Source organism: Sylvia atricapilla, chromosome 11 (genome assembly GCF_009819655.1).
Source record: "Sylvia atricapilla isolate bSylAtr1 chromosome 11, bSylAtr1.pri, whole genome shotgun sequence".
NCBI lineage: Eukaryota > Metazoa > Chordata > Aves > Passeriformes > Sylviidae > Sylvia > Sylvia atricapilla.
Window position 1 is genome coordinate 10483012 of NC_089150.1, and position 12605 is coordinate 10495616.

Genomic DNA, 12605 nt, shown 5'->3' on the forward strand with positions numbered 1-12605 from the left:
GACTTTGCATTGCCCAGGGTTGGACCATAGCGCTGTTCCCGTATTTCCAGGGTGTTTTGCTGAATTATTTCCCTCTCTCAGCTCTCTGGGTGTGGCTGCACCCTTAGCATTGCTCTCATGTCCAGGGACACGTTCCTCCCCTCTATTCGTGAGGGCACTTCTGGGGAGCCGTGGTCAGTTCTGGGCTCCTCAGTATGAGAAAGACATGGAGCGAGTGGAGAGACCCACGGAAGGGCCACAAAGATGATTTAGGGTCTGGAACATCTCTCTGATGAGGGAACGGGGCTTGTTTAGTCTAGAGAAGAGAAAGGGAATCTCATGAATCCATGTAAATTTCTCGAAGTTAGGTGTCAAGAGGATGGTGCCAGAGTCTTTTCAGTGGTGCCCAGCAACAAGACGAGGAGCAATGGCCATAAACTAAAACACGAGAAGTTTCACCTGAACATGAGGAAGAACTTTTTTTACACTGAGAGTGGCTGAGCACTGAACAGCTGCCCGTGGAGGGCACAGAGTCCCTCCGGAGCCATCCAGACCCCGCCTGGGCGTGTTCCCGCGTCACCCGCTGGGGTGACCCGCCTCGGCAGAGGGGTCAGACTGGGCCATCTCCAGAGGTCCCTTCCAACCTTAATTCTTCTGGGACTCTTCCTGGCCATTAACAGGGACATCAGCACAATCCCCAGGACATTACTCCAGCGGTGCCACGCTGGATGTCGCATGAGCCGCTTCCCACCGCGCCATTCCCACCCGGTCGGCCCTGCCCCGAGCAGCCCCGCTCCGTCCCGTCCGTGTTTCCGCTCTCCGGGTTTCCCCGGCGCCGCCCGCGCCGCGCCCGCTCCGAGGTTCCGCGCTCCGTGTTTCCGCTGCGGCCCGCGCCGGCCCCGCCCCGCGGCTCCGGTTTCAGGCGCTGCTACAGGGACCCCCAAGATGGAAACGCAGGGGCTGCCGGCCGCGGAGGCGGCCCGGGCCCGGCCCGCCGCGCAACATGGCGGCCCCGCCGCGCCGCCGCCGCCCGGCTGGGACCCGCCGCCCGCCGCCGCCACCCCCTCCCCCGCCGGCAGCACCGCCGCGCCGGGCCTCTACGTGAGCTTCCCGGTGCTGCTGGTGGAGGAGAAGCCGGAGCCCAGCGCCAGCCCGGCGCCCAGCGCGCCGCCGGCGGGGCCCGCGCCTGACAGCGACGGGCTCCTGCTCGTCTTCAACGTGGTGCGCGGCGCGGCCGAGCCCGGCGCGGGCGGCGGCGAAGCAGGGCGAGCCCAGCCCGGCCCGCCGCCCGCCGAGCCGCCGGAGGAGGCCCCCGGCTCGGCCCCGTCGCCGCCGCCTCCTCCCCCGCCGGCAGCACCGCTGCCCCCCGCGGGCGGCGACGGCGGCGGGGCGGAGGACGGCGCCTTCTCGGGGACCATCACCATCAACAACCAGAGCCTGCTGGTGCGCATCGAGAACGGCGTCCTGACGCTGGGGCCCGGCGCCGAGCAGCCCGCGGGCAGCGCGCCCCCCGCCGCCGCCAGCCCCGCCGAGCCGCCGGGCGGGCCGCGCCCGCGCTCGCCGCCGGCCTTCCCGTGCCCGGAGCCGCGCTGCGGAGAGGCCTTTCCCCGCAAGCAGCAGCTGCGGCTGCACCGGCTCTCGGCGCACGGCGGCGGCGAGGACGGGCGGGGCGCGGCGGCGCGGCCCTTCGGCTGCCCCGTGCCGGGCTGCGCCTGGTCCTTCGCCACGGCCTACAAGCTGCGGCGGCACCTGCACTCGCACGACAAGCTGCGGCCGTTCGCCTGCGCCGCGCCGGGCTGCGCCAAGCGCTTCACCACCGTGTACAACCTGCGGGCGCACAGCCGCGCCCACGAGCAGGAGGCGGCGCACAAGTGCGAGGCGTGCGGGCAGCGCTTCCCCAGCGCCGCCCGCCTCGCCGCCCACCGCCGCCGCAGCCACCTGGAGCCCGAGCGGCCCTACCGCTGCGACTTCCCCGGTAAGCCGCCTCTGGGGCTGGGCTCCCTTCCCTCCCCTTCCAGAAACTGGGATCCCCGCCCTGAGGCCGTGCGCCGCTCGGCTCGCTTCTTCTGCCACCCTTCCTCTCCTTCCCGTCTGTGGTAGCCCAGAGTGGCAAGGGAGATTCTCCTCCAGCCACCTCAGTTACCGAGAGTAAAAGTTTGGGAGCTGGAGGATGCTGTGCCTTTCCTCCTACGACTTTGTGCTGGTGCACTGAAACACTGTATGACCCTGCGCCAGCCTTCAGTGGGTGCCCCTTAACCCAGGCTATACTTGATTGCCTCACCTTGGCAAAACAATTGTAATTCTTGGGAATAATGTTTAGGATTTCAGTTTTGGTTTTTTCCCCTTTTCCTCCATATAATATCCTGAAAAACGATCATGACAGTACCTTCCTAAAAGCTAGGAGGGAGAGAAAAGTGCAGTTTTCATGTCTGAATTTTGTGAAGCAGATGTGCTGTTTCCCTTTTCTCCCCAGGCTGTGAGAGAACGTTTATCACAGTGAGTGCATTATTCTCCCACAATCGCGCCCACTACAGAGAGCAAGAGCAGTTCTCCTGCTCATTCCCTGGCTGTAACAAGCAGTATGACAAGGCCTGCCGACTGAAAATCCACATGAGGAGTCACACAGGTATTCACAGGGATGACGTGTACACAGGGAAGTACATGGAGCATAGTTTGTGGAATGTGGACTTCAATGCGCTGGAAAAACTGAAAGTCAGGAAGGGTGACATTAGTTACTTGGAGTCAGTGAAAGCATTTGATTCTTGGCCTTCTGCGGGTAGGAGTCCACTGAAGCAAGTTGTCATATGCAAAGCAGTTAATGACATGCAAAGCTGTGGCTTTTGTCATTGTGCATTCTCCAGAATCCCAGCTCTCTTCCCAAGTTCATAGATGTTCAGAACGTTTTACTCTTGATACAAACAAACGGCTACAAAACTCTCAGAACATGTGGAATGTATGTGCCAAGGTCTGGAACAGCAAGAAGATAAATTTCAGCTCTGGCAAGCACACCTGACTCACAAGGACCACTGCAAAGCTGAAATACAGCCTTGTCCTGTTACTGGTGTGTCCTCTACTGTCCTCTCTTTTTCCGGTTTCATGGTTTTACAGTTTTGAGGTTTTTTGAAGTGTCACTTGGAGTTCATAGGTGTGATGGAAACCAATGTCACATACTTCACAGTCCTGTAATCAAGACACAGATCATGAAAACAGGAGAAAACAGTTCAGTTGTGTTTCTGGTTTGAGTAATGCTGTTACTGGCTATTGAAGCACTTTCAGGATATGAGGTGGATCAATAAATACCTGAGCTCTCTGATGCAATATCATGGAGTTAAAGAAAGTCCAGATTGTAGGAGGGAGAAGGGACATGATAGTACTCTGCAGTGCATTTCAGGAGAGGCTGGTTGAGTTGTCTTAAATTAATTCAAGTTAGGCAGATTTTAATATTTTCTAGTAGCAGTGTGTTTTGTTTTTTTTTTTTTTTTTTTTTGTATTAAATTAATAATGTAACGTTTTTCATTCAAGGTGAAAGGCCTTTTATCTGTGACTTTGAAGGCTGTGGCTGGTCTTTCACCAGTATGTCCAAGCTTCTGAGGCATAAAAGGTAAAGGAAGCCTTTTCTGATTATAGTGCCCTAAGCCACTGTTTGTTTGTCTTTGGTTTTTTTTTCATAGCTAAGCAGTAGTGAATTTAATCATGCCAATGACAGTTTCCTTCTCTTGTAGGAAACATGAAGATGACAGGAGATTCATGTGCCCAGTAGAAGGCTGTGGGAAGTCCTTCACAAGAGCAGAACACTTGAAAGGCCACAGTATAACTCACCTTGGTACAAAACCATTTGAGTGCCCAGTAGAAGGTATTGCTCCGCTCTTGTATGTGTTTCCTGGTAACTGGTGTGTATTTGTGTCTAAAGGTTGTAAGTGCTTGGTGTGGGGCTGGAACAACTTAGAGTGAGTCTTCTAACAGGGTTTGAAGAGGTAAAACTAAACCGAAGACTGAACAAGTGATCATTCCCAGAGTTAGGAATGACAGAGGAGACTGTTTCATACTGTAGCCTGACCACCTTCACCACTTCAGTGGAAACAAAGAAACAAAGGTTTTTGGGTGTGATCTGGATTATTCATCTTTTTAAAGTAAAGTATCTCTACTTGATGTTTATTTCTCCTTTTTATGGTGTTTCCAGCAGTTGTCATGAAGAATTTCAGATGCCATAATGTGAAAAGGTTGTGCTTTACACTGAATGACTTAAGAGTTTCCTGTTGTCAGAAACAGGTTTCCTACCCTCTGGCAGGTTTATTGTCTTGTGGTTCCACTGAGTGTATGCACACGTGCTGAAAAATAGCAAGTAGAGGATACTCTAATTTGTTAAGACATTAAGTATGTACATTAAATTGAAACTTCAAAGCCTTATATATCTTCTTGCAGGCTGTTGTGCAAAATTTTCAGCACGAAGCAGTCTGTACATTCACTCCAAAAAACATCTTCAGGATGTGGACTCATTAAAGACTCGGTGCCCTGTTTCAAGCTGTAATAAACTATTCACTTCCAAACACAGTATGAAGACACACATGGTCAAGCAGCATAACTTCAGCCCAGGTAAAGTGTTTGTCTCTGGCTATCAGAGGGTGCAGTGGGAAAATTAAATATTTTGTTAAGGAAAATGTACAATAACTGATGTTGAAATCTGAGTTCCATTGATATGAATGACAGAATCTTCTCTGAGACTGAAGTTGGTTTTGCCTTCTAAAATTTTCAGTGAGATCTCTGAGTACCAGAAAGTGATAATTGAACGTGACCTTTGAAATTGTGAGAAATTGCAGCATTGTGCGGTGAAGCAGAGCTTGTCCTTTTCCATGCCATCTGTAAAATAGGAATGAGTTCTAAAATGATTTCTCTTTTCAGCCTTTTCACTTCTCTACAACCTGTCTTTAGCCTGCACTGCCTTACTGTTACTTTTTGGCAAGTGCTTTTGTAACTCACTCTTCTCAGTAAAGGAATGAACTTATTTCAATGGCCTGCTTTTCCTTAAATCTTCTTTCAGGGAAGTTGGGAAGTGTTTTAGTAAGCTAAGAATATAGTATTTTATAGATTTTTAATCTTCCTTCTCTTCCTGTTGTCTGTGGAAGCTCTATCTTATAACCAAACCCTTCTCTTCCAGATCTCCTAACTCAGCTGGAAGCAACCAGCTCCCTCACCCCCAGCAGTGAACTCACTAGTCCAGGGCAGAGTGATCTCAGCAACATTGACCTCGTATCCCTGTTTTCCAACGTGTCCAGTAACAATTCTGGAATTACAATGGACATGGCGCTGGTGAACTCTGGAATTGTCACGATTGATGTAGCTTCGGTGGGCTCGACGCTCGGAGGGAACCTGCCTGTCAGTAGCAATTCACTAAGCCAGGCAGTTGATCCCTTGATCCTGGTGGCAAGCAGTGACATGCCCCAGAGCCTGGACAGTTCTCTCCTGCTGGGAACCAGTGCAACGGTTCTACAGCAAAGCACTTTAAATTTGGATGATGTACAGACTGTCAATGCCGAAGCCTTGGGTTCTCTGGCATCTCTGTCAGTGAGGAATTCCAGTCAGGATGTGCACGGGTTAACATCCAGCAATAATTTAACAATAGACACAGCCACTTTGACTCCTTCCAGCAGCCTCGGCAGCACCACTGTGCCTGAGTTACTGACACCAGTTAAAGCTGAACGGAATCTGCTCCCCAGCTCAGATGTGGTTGGTCAGCAGGAGGGCAGCAAAGTAGTGACACAGTTTGTGTTCTCCAACCCTCCGGGGAGTTACAGTGCACAGAAGGAAATGGATCTTGGCGCAGTGACTGGCAGCTCGTTTTTGGTATGGAGTAGCTGTATTCGCTTCACCCCTAGATGAGACAGCCTGACTTTGGGGATACCCCTGGCTGCTCACACCTCATAGGGAGACCTTTCAGATTTTGCAGATCGCGCATTTTGGCTCTCTTTTGATGAAAGATGTAGAATGATGTGTTGAGTAGTGTGTTTTCACAGGTAGGTTCAGTGTGGTGACAAGTTTTTAGAAATACTGAAATTCTGGTGGGGGCAGTTCAGGAAGAACCTTTCAAAATAAGCAGCAGTCCATCTGAAATGGAATTTGCAAGAACACCCACGAATAAGTGTTACAGGTGTTACTTACTTGTTTATTTCATTCCCGGGAAAGATTGGGGCTGTAACAGTAACTGCATTTTCATCCCAGTCCTTATTTCTGTTTTAAGTCCTTCTCCTTTTCTGCTTCACCGTATTATTGCAGACTTACCTTTTTGTTTACATTACAAATTAAATGTTTACACTCTTAAAATCTGAACATTTAAAAATGTGGAGCTAACTTCTTGTGTTGAACTGCAGATGTTCAATAGATAAAGGGATTTTATTGAAACTCTAATGAGAAGGTGGGGGAAACTAGAATTCAATGTTTTCTGCATAGAAGATAACCGCATCTTAGAACTCATTAGTCTGTGTTCATTATCTTGTTGTTAATTCCAAAAACCTTGCATCTCTTGGCTTTTTTTTTTTTTTTTTTTTTTTTTTTTAACTAGGAGAGCAGTGGGTCTGCAAGAACAGACTACAGAGCCATTCAGCTGGCCAAGAAGAAGAAACAAAAAGGGAATGGCAGCAGCACAGGTGAGAAGCCGTTAATTCTGTTAAATCCACTAAATAAAAACATTTAGTAATTTTCGCAGTGCAGTGGGAGCAGGTTTCTTAGGAACATTCTAAAATGCCCTATCCTGTTTATTGATAGTTAAAATAATTATGCATGTGCTGTACCATCTGTTACTCAGGATAATCGCATTCTGTGGAATATCAGATTCACAGGACGTTTACAAAGAAAGCTGTGCCATATGTTTCATTATTATTAACAACACACTAGCTGTCCATCTCTTCATCTGCTTCTTATTTTCTTATTAAAAAATAATGTCACTGTGCTTTCTGTTGTTTATGCTTTTGATCTTAACTAGGAGGTTCTTTTACTCAGTACAATGGAAATATCAGCTAGATTTTGCTTCTGTGTTTCACTTAGTAACAATGTTAAGGAATTTATTTTTTGATTATCTAGATATACTCAAACCTGTCTTTTATACTTTAGCCTTGTATAGAGCTTTTGTGCAGGGTCATGATTCCAGATGTGTCTTCTTAGTTTGACTCAAAGCCATTTGAGGTAAATAACAACCATTCCTTTGTCAGATCAAACGTGGTCCATGGTTCATTGGACTTGCACGAGCTCAGGTGGTTGTGTCCACCTTTAGGGCTGGAATATCATCTGTTCCTGATATATCAATATCATGTGTATAGAGTGAGTTTAGTGCTGCCTTGCTGTCTCTCAGACTTTCCTCTGAAAATCAAGGCAATAATTTTTGAGGTGAGTTAAGAGATTAGTTTTGATTTGAGGACTGTTCTGTTTGTGTATTTGTAAAATGCATACATGTGTACATTCTGTCTGGTTCACAAGTCATCACACGGAAGGATCAGTGCTTTATGAAGCTAGTTCTAAGGGGCCTTGTATTACCAAACACGTGTATGTATCATCAAATATGTATTTTGGACATTAGTTTAAAGAATATGATTGCATGTTGCATGACTCCTAAGATTACCTCAGAAAATTCCTGTTTCTGTTCCTGTTCAAGACTTCCAATAGTCCATTTTTCACCAGCTGTTGCCTTAATGGTATACTGTGCTTCTCAAAGTGGTCTAGAGAGTCTTGTATTTGTGTTTGGTTTAACTAGATTGAGTGAATACTGCAGAGGGAAGTTCAGTGTTTAAAAATAGGTTATCCAAGCCTATTTATTACAGATATTTTTAAAAAATCCAAACAAAAACCTGAAGAGCTGACAGGACTGTATTCTTACATTTGTTTTGATTAGGGTTTTGGTTTTCAGCTTGTGATATAGCAGCTAGTTCATTCTGCTTTAAACTGAAAAAAGCTTAAGGTTGTGATTGTTACAAGTTGTACTTGTGTAACCTATTCTACCTAGTCGTCTTTGAAATCTTCCTGTAAATAATGATCTGCACTATGCTTTTTTTAGTTTAGAAAAATCATGTGCATGACTTCTCAGGAAATGAGTGGCAAAATGAAAAATAGAAAATGCAGTCCTACTTACTAATTCCTTTCTGTAATACCACAAATACACTGATATTTCTGTGCTACCACAGGGGAGAGCCTAAGCTTAGCAGTTTGTGATTTTTTCAGTGGTGTTAATGTAAAAAGGTTCTCAGTCAGCAGCTGGAGTTCACCAGCTGAGTGCTCTCTGGCCTTTTAGCAGATGTCAGACGGTGCTTAATTATGCTGCACTCTTGTGGGCATTTGCTGTGGTATAAACAGCTGCAAAATGTTGAAAAATACTAACAGAAAACTCTGGCAAATTCTTCCTGACCATCTAAATATAAAAATTGCTTTCTTCTAGGGGCATCTGGCTCTGGTCAGAGGAAAAACAAGGGTGGTAAAGTAAGCCCTACCAACTTTCCTTCACCTGCTCCTGGCAGTCGACTGGGTGGTAACATAGTTCTGCCAAATGGAGGGCTCACAATAAGGGACCCTGCCACTGGAGCCCAGTATGTGCAAATTCAGCTTCTTCAGGTAAGAGCTGAGGAGAAAAGAACACACTCAGCTTCTGTTATCCAGACTTGCATTTATGGAAGAAAATGAGTGTGTGAACTACTGCCCCTCGATGGGGTCTTGAGTTCTGCAGTGTTCTTACATTATTACTCCTCTTATTTACAAAGTAAATGAGATGGACATGAAAATGTTCCTGCAAAAAGAAGCTTCAGCCTCAACTGTTATTTCTCTTATCCATTGAAATAAAGCTTTAAATTAAAAAAAAACAGAGCAACCTAATAATTGGTGGGGACTGATTAGTGAAGCATAGCAGGTAATGTGATATTTTTGCCAGCGGTATCTGTGTAGTATTCAGAGAAAGGGTAAGTTCCTTCTCCTTTATTCCTAACAACTCTCGTGTGGAAAATCTATGGGCAGAGTTCTCCATGGATATATTTTTGATGGGTGTACACATTTGTAACTTTCATGGTAAGTATCAACTTCAGGAAAACACGATGAAACTTGTTGCGTGCTTTTGTGTTAGATTTGTTGAAAGAGGAACCATTCCTTCCCGTTCACATCTTGCCAGTGTTCCAAGTTGATGAGGACAAGATAATAACTTGTACACTGAGCCAGGTTCTGATTTAAGTCGTAGTTAGCTTTCCACATCTTTGTGGAGCTAGGCATTACCAGTGCAGTCAGTGGCTTTATCAGATATTTTAAGATCGGGAGGCTGAGTGAAGTTTGCCATATTATGCTGAGATGCCAGGGGGTTGTGTAATTTCATCATGTTTCTGCGTTCACAGGATGATTCCCCAGGAGAGGGAGATCTTCCCTTTCAGCTGAGCTCTCAGTCTTCCTCGTCACATTCTCAGCTTACAGTGGATTTACCTGTTCACATACTTCAGGTACAGCATGTCAAGCTGCTGTGTTTTATTGCCTTGCTTCAAAGTAAGGACAGTTTACTGTGAGCACTCTCATGTTCTGCCTGATGAAAATACCTTGTTTGCCATTGGGAGTTGAATTCCATTCACAAGGAATAGTAAGCAGAGAGCTGCACTGCATGATCTATCTCACATCTGTTACCAACCATTGACACATCAGAGGTGGTTGGGGTTTTTTTTCCTCTGTTACTGAGTAATGAATAACTAAATGTTACCCATTTTTTCTGAAATGCCCCACCCTTGTTTTCCTGATCCAATCCTGCAGATACCAGGTGGGTCAAGAAAGAGGATCAGAATTGGAATGTTGCAGGCTACAGGAAGGGAAGGGGTGGGAAGTGGGAAATAGAGTCTTGAACCTAGATTTCAGAGTGGTGCCCTTTTGGGAGTGTCAGTTATGTTTAAAAGCCTGCTTGGGGACCTCGTTTTTGATAAACTCTGCAATGTATCTATTCCTGCCAAGTGTGCTTCTCCTGAACAGAAAACAAGACTTTTCTTGTTTGAGGAGGGGCACCTTCCTCAAAACCTAGAAGTACAAGAGGAGTGAGACTGTTGGCTGTGGTAGAGAGTAAATGGAGGAAAAAGTAATTTTAAATCTGTTTCATTAGTAATGCTTATCCAAATTGTTTCATAGAAAAACTGGCAACACTGTTTGGGTAGATCCCTGAAGTGGAAAAGCTTTGGGTTTCCCCTTAGCCATTCCAAGCATTTCTCTGGTGTTGGATAAATATCAGGATAATCTTGCTGATAAGCACTGAAACCATCTAGAGGTGAAAGTACTTCATGCTGTCTGTTTGCTTTAACAGGAACCACACAATTCCACTGAAGATGATGCAGGTTCTGATAACTCTCAGTTCACTGGAAGCACAATAAATTTACAGGACCTGGAATGACGATTAAGAACAGTTACTTGAAAACAAACTAGGCAATCATGACAGAGTGAGATTACTGTGTGGCTCTTTTTCCAAGGAAAATACGGAAAGTAGGAGAACTGAAGTATGGTTGCACTCTTTGTGATTTGCTTAAGACAGTTGCAGCTGAAAGATTTTCTTTAAAAATGTAAATCCCACTTGATGTGCCTGTGTAAGATATTCTGTCTGCCTGGTGGTTGGGAGGCTGAGGCAGACTCCTGTACAGTGTTGTTTCAGGGAGAAGTACTTTATTACACTTCAAACTGAGGTAATATTTACTGTTTTCACAGGAAAGCAAGTATTCTACAGCTAACAAGTGCAAATTTATAATCCTGTCTACGACAGTTAAAACTCCTTCCATTGGTCTCCTCCTGGAGCCAGTGACATCAAGGAATTAAGAGCTAAATTTTGCAAGTGTTTTCCACACACACAAAAAAGGATTGTTTTGGCCCCTGTATTTGGCAGAAAACCGGCATAAAGTGTCACATATAACAAAATATGCCATGGTCTATGCCATGAAAATGAGATACTCTAAAATCTTTGTTTTAGAAAGCTAGATTCTAAATGTTAACTTAGCTGTGAATCAGTTTGTAGCTCATGTTGAGTTTCTCCCTTTCCTTGCTCCTGCTTCCCAAATACTTTGCTGAATTCTTACAGCAAAACTTGAAAAAGAAAACTGCAATAGAACTGTACTCACTGTAAGTGATTAGCTAAGAGTCCAACAGCATCTGAGAGAGGTTTGTTTTATCTTTGTGTTCCCTTTTTTGGGAGGAATGTTGACCGTCATGTAAATTTAAGCACCTTGATTTTTATCTCATCTATAAACCGCTGCCAAGTTACCTGTGAACTGGTCACTACCTTTTTATTTAGGGTTGTTTGGTGTTTTTGTTTCGTTAATTGAACACTTAACAGGTGTTCTTTATTGCTATCCCAGAGTGTTACATGCACCTGGTGCTTCTGGCTGGTTTACAAAATATGCAGTTGTCAGAGTATTTTGTGAGGGGAAAAGAGTTGTTGCCCAGGAAGATTTGCCCCTGAAAAACTGCAGTTTCTCTTGGGGGTGGGGGGAGAAGTTGTATGTACTCTACTTACCTGGATTGCAGACAGCTAAATAAGTATAGGGTTGTATAGGGGAAAAAACCACCTTTGGTTACATTTTAAGATAGTAATTTAAATGTTTCCTATGGTGATGTTCTGAATGCCTGTAAAAGTATGTATAGGAGTTTGATAAAAGGCTGTTTGTACTTTTTTTTTTAATTCTCAGTGAGGTGTATGTATGCACGTATGTGTATTTTTTTTTTACAAAATAAGATATGTCACAGAGGAAAACGTTGTGATCTTTATAATCTTGCACATATTTATTTATTTTACAGTTATACTGATGTTAAATTCACATGAGGTCATTCAGAAATGCTTTTACTTCCTGTGCCTTTTGAACTATGTATGTGTCCATATAAATGCTTTTTTGACTGCAGACTTGGGGAAGAGACAAACAGGTTACAATGAGCTTCAGCTCCTGATTTGTAGGCAGTATTATATCTCTGGTTGAACCAGCTTTATTTTTCTATCTTTAGCCTAACTGAGCATCGAGGTCTCTCTGTTCCTCTCACTCTGAGTTTACAGCTTACATCCAGGGAAAGTCTGAACCCTCTCAGGCTGGGTTTTCACACCAGTTGGTAGCTGAGATCTACCTGGTGGCTGTGACTGCAGCATGGAGCCCACTCCTGAGAGGTGGGAAGACTGAGGAGGAATTGTGCTGAAGGGTCTTGCTCTAGTGCTCTCTCTGGAAGCTGAGACACCTCGAACTCCCAATGCCTGCATTGTTCTGTTTTCAAGGACCATACCAGGTTGTAATCTATTAAAACGGCCAAGGAACACTCCATCTTTTTATGGGACTTGCAACCAAATCTTTCTACTTCTGAAAATGTACCTCACTCAGCTTTGTAAGTGAATGTAAAGTGCTAACCTCTTGAGGGCGGAAACTTGGATCACTTGGCTTGGGCTCCATTGCTGGCAATGGACACCTGAAGAACTGCTGGTGCAAAAGGGTTAATAAAGCTTTTTTTTTTATGGTCAGTTTGTTACTGGGTATTGTTCTTTGCATGGATGCATGACAAAGCTAATTACTGGCAGCTTGATTTCTGCAGAGAGCTTGTGCTTTTCCTTTGGTTGAGTCTTCTCCGCTGTGGTGGGGTGAAGTCTACAATGGTTTTGGATTGGAGCA

General features: G+C 45.5%; 1 protein-coding gene across 1 annotated transcript; it reads left to right on the plus strand.

The window, feature by feature from the left end:
- The first annotated feature begins 909 nt into the window (after positions 1-909).
- On the plus strand, positions 910-12457 carry ZXDC (ZXD family zinc finger C). The gene is made up of 10 exons (XM_066326651.1): positions 910-1954; positions 2453-2605; positions 3502-3580; positions 3702-3832; positions 4402-4572; positions 5135-5820; positions 6536-6620; positions 8399-8571; positions 9336-9437; positions 10277-12457. The coding sequence occupies exons 1-10, from the start codon at positions 925-927 to the stop codon at positions 10361-10363; spliced, it is 2697 nt and encodes an 898-aa protein (XP_066182748.1). The 5' UTR covers positions 910-924; the 3' UTR covers positions 10364-12457.
- Positions 12458-12605: the final 148 nt, after the last annotated feature.